A 3,986-nucleotide genomic window follows, 5' to 3' on the forward strand; every position below is an offset into this window, starting at 1 on the left:
CCAAGGGCCGTTTTCCCGCCCCGTTCCCAGATCAGCGCCGTGCGGCTCCCGCGGGAACCGACCAACCCCGAGCGCTTGAAAGGCTTCGGATACGCGGAATTCGAGGACATCGACTCCCTCTTCCAGGCCCTGAGCCTCAACGAGGAGGTGAGGCCTGGGAATCACAGCCCAGCCCTGGGAATCACAGCCCATCCTTGGGAATCACATCCCATCCTGGGAATCACAGCCCTGGGAATCCCAGCCCATCCTGGGAATCACAGCCCATCCTGGGGAATCCCATCCTGGGGAATCTCATCCCGGGGAATCCCATCCCATCCCCGGAATCCCATCCCAGGAAATCCCATCCTATGCCTGGAATCCCATCCCTGGGAATCCCATTCCAGGGAATCCCATCCCAAGGAATCTCATCCCAGGGAATCCCATCCCATCCCTGGAATCTCGTCCCATCCCGAGGAATCCCATCCTATCCCTGAAATCCCATCCCATCCCAAGGAATCCCATCCCATCCTGGGGAGTCCAATCCCATCCCAGGGAATCCCATCCCAAGGAATCCTATCCCAAGGAATCCCATCCCATCCCTGGAATCCTATCCTATGTCTGGAATCTCATCCCATCCTGAGGAATCCCATCCCAAGGAATCCCATCCCAAGGAATCCCATCCTATGCCTGGAATCTCATCCTGGGGAATCCCATCCCAAGGAATCCCATCCCATCCCGGGGAATCCCATTGTGTGGAATCCCCTTTCATTCCAGGGAATCCCATCCCAAGGAATCCCATCCTGGGAATCCCATCCCATCCCTGGAATCCCATCCTGTCCTGGTGAATCCCATCCTATCCCTGGAATCCCATCCCAAGGAATCCCATCCCATCCTGGGGAATACCATCCCAGTGAGTCCCATTCCAAGGAATCCCATCCCAGGAAATCACATCCTGGGGAATCCCATCCCTGGGAATCCCATCCCAGTGAGTCCCATCCCAACGGAGCAGGGACAGAACTGGGAAGAGCCCCCAACTTCCAGGAGCACATTCCAATCCCTCTGGAGGCTCCAAGGAGGGGGTAGCTCCCAGGGGGAGAGGGGAGGCTTTGCCGGGATGTTGGGAAGGAATTCCCGGCCCATTCCCGGCCCGCTGCCCTTCCCAGTCTTTAGGGAACAGAAGGATACGAGTGGATGTGGCGGATCAAGCTCAGGATAAAGGTGAGGGTTGGGATTGGGATTGGGAAGGTTTGGGAAGGGAAGGGAAGGGAAGGGAAGGGAAGGGAAGGGAAGGTTTGGGAAGGGAAGGTTTGGGAAGGGAAGGGAAGGTTTGGGAAGGGAAGGGAAGGTTTGGGAAGGGAAGGGAAGGTTTGGGAAGGGAAGGTTTGGGAAGGGAAGGGAAGGTTTGGGAAGGGAAGGGAAGGTTTGGGAAGGGAAGGGAAGGTTTGGGAAGGGAAGGTTTGGGAAGGGAAGGGAAGGGAAGGGAAGGGAAGGGAAGGGAAGGTTTGGGAAGGGAAGGTTTGGGAAGGGAAGGTTTGGGAAGGGAAGGTTTGGGAAGGGAAGGGAAGGGAAGGGAAGGGAAGATTTGGGGGGATTTGGCTTTTTATTCTCTTTTATCCCTTTTCCATTTTTACCCTTTTCCTTTTTATTCTTTCTCCTTTTTTATCCCTTTTCTTTTCCCCTTCCTTCTTCCTTCCCCTCTCCTTCCCCTTCTCTTTCCTGCTCCTTTTCCCTCTTCCTCTTCCTTTTCCCTTTCTCTTTCCTTTCTCTCTCCCTTTCTCCCTCTCCCTTTCCCTCTCCTTTTCCCTTTCTATTTTCTCTTTTCCTTTTCCTTTTTCCTCCTTTTCCCTTTTTCTTCACTTCCTTCTCCCTTTCCTTTTCCCTCTTCTTTTCCCTTTCCCTCTCCCTTTCCTTTTCCCATTTTCCTTCCTCCTCTTTTCCCTTTTCCCTCCTTTTCCCTTTCCCTCTTCCTTTCCTTTTCCCTTTTTCTTCCCTTCCTTCTCCCTTTCCTTTTCCCTCCTTTTCCCTTCCCCTCTTCCTTTCCTTTTCCCATTTTCCTTCCCCCTCCTCTCCCTTTTCCCTCCTTTTCCCTCTCCCTCCTCCTCACCTTCCCTGTCCCATCCCCACCATTCCCGTGGTTCCCAGACCGGGACGATCGCTGTTTCGGGCGGGACCGGGACCGTTTCCGGGACTCGGAGCGCCTGGAGAGCGACTGGAGAGCTCGGCCGGCGGCTCCCGACGCCTTCGACGACTTCCCGCCCCGCCGGGGCGACGACGGATTCGGGGACAGTGAGTGAACCTCGGGAATCCGCCCCGGGAGCCCGGGAATGCGGCCTGGCCTGGCAGCCGGGGAGGGGTTGGGCCCTTCCCGCCTGGAGCTCCTTCGTTCCCACCTGGAATTTAGTGATTCCTGGAACCCGTTCCCACTATGAATGAGCCCATTCCCACCTGGATCTTCTTCATTCCCACCCGGATCTTCTTCATTCCCACCTGGAACTCCTTGATTCCCGCCTGGATCTCCCTCATTCCCAGAGCCCATTCCCACCTGGAACCCATTCCCACCTGGAGCTCCTTCATTCCCACCTGGAGCTCCGTCATTCCATGAGTTCGTTCCCACCTGGAGCCTGGTGATTCCTGGAATCCATTCTCACCTGGAGCTCCTTCATTCCCAACTGGAGCTCCCTCATTCCATGAGTTCGTTCCCACCTAAAGCTCCTTCATTTCCACCTGGAATTTAGTGATTCCTGGAATCCATTCCCACCTGGAGCTCCTTCATTCCCATCTTCCCAGAGCTCTTTCATTCCCACTTGGAGTTTAGTGATTCTTGGAATCCATTCCCACCCAGAGCTCCTTCATTCCATGAGCTCATTCCCACCTGGAGTTTGGTGATTCCTGGAATCCATTCCCACCTGGAGCTCCTTCATTCCCACCTGGAGCTCCTTCATTCCCAGAATTCATTCCCACCCGGAGATTGTTTGTTCCCAGAGCTCGTTTATTCCCACGCCAGCATTCCCTGTTTTCCATCCCCCAACCCCCATTCCCACAAATCCCATTCCCACAATCCCATTCCCACAAGCCCCGTTCCCGTTGCAGGATACCGGGACCGTTACGACGACCGGTACCGGGATGGGCCCCGGCGGGACCTGGATCGGGGCTTCGGGAGCCGGGATCGCTACGACGACCGGAGCCGGGACTACGACCGAGGTGGGGCATTCCCAGGGAATTCCAGGGGGGAGAGAGCGGGAATGAGGCATTCCCAGGGAATTCCAGGGGGGAGAGAGCGGGAATGAGGCATTCCCAGGGAATTCCAGGGGGAGAGAGTGGGAATTGGACATTCCCAAAGGAATTCCAGGGGGGAGAGAGCGGGAATTGGACATTCCCAACAGAATTCCGGGGGGAGAGAGCGGGAATGAGGCATTCCTTAGGAATTCCAGGGTGGAGAAAGCGGGAATTGGACATTCCCAACGGAATTCTGGAGGGGAGAGAGCGGGAATGAGACATTCCTTAGGAATTCCAGGGGGGAGAGAGCGGGAATTGGACGTTCCCAACGGAATTCCAGGGGGGAGAGAGCGGGAATTGGACATTCCCAACGGAATTCCGCTGTCCCGCGGGGTGGGAATGTGGGCGTTCCCGGCTGGATCCATCCCGGTTTTCCACAGCTTGGGAACGTGGGTGTTCCCAGTTTTCCTTAGGTTGAGGCTGTGCTCATTCCCAACTGGATCCCAGTTTTCCATAGGATGGGACTGTGGTCTTTCCCAGTTTTCCATAGGATGGGACTGTGGTCTTTCCCAGTTTTCCTCAGGGTGGGACTGTGCTCATTCCTGGTTTTCTTTAGGATGTGACTGTGCTCATTCCCGGTTTTCCTTACGATGGGAACATGCTCATTCCCAGCTGCATTCCCAGGTTTTCCTCAGGGTGGGCCCGTGCTCATTCCCGGTTTTCCTTCAGTTGGGTCTGTGGTCATTCCTGGTTTTCCTCAGGGCGTGGCCGTGCTCATTCCCAGTTTTCCA

At 55.7% G+C, this 3,986-nt stretch overlaps 1 protein-coding gene across 1 annotated transcript in view; it reads left to right on the forward strand.

Annotated features, from left to right (window-relative positions):
* EIF4B (eukaryotic translation initiation factor 4B) overlaps positions 1-3,986 on the forward strand; it is a gene marked incomplete at its 3' end in the record, with an annotated part of 91,943 nt that overhangs the window by 84,057 nt on the left and 3,900 nt on the right. Inside the window, 4 exon segments of the mRNA XM_017806062.1 lie at positions 6-147; positions 1,143-1,197; positions 2,122-2,265; positions 3,070-3,180. Of these exon segments, the coding sequence (XP_017661551.1) occupies positions 6-147; positions 1,143-1,197; positions 2,122-2,265; positions 3,070-3,180 (452 nt within the window).

Source organism: Lepidothrix coronata, unplaced genomic scaffold (genome assembly GCF_001604755.1).
Source record: "Lepidothrix coronata isolate B3197 unplaced genomic scaffold, Lepidothrix_coronata-1.0 Scaffold14, whole genome shotgun sequence".
NCBI classification, from domain to species: Eukaryota; Metazoa; Chordata; class Aves; order Passeriformes; family Pipridae; genus Lepidothrix; species Lepidothrix coronata.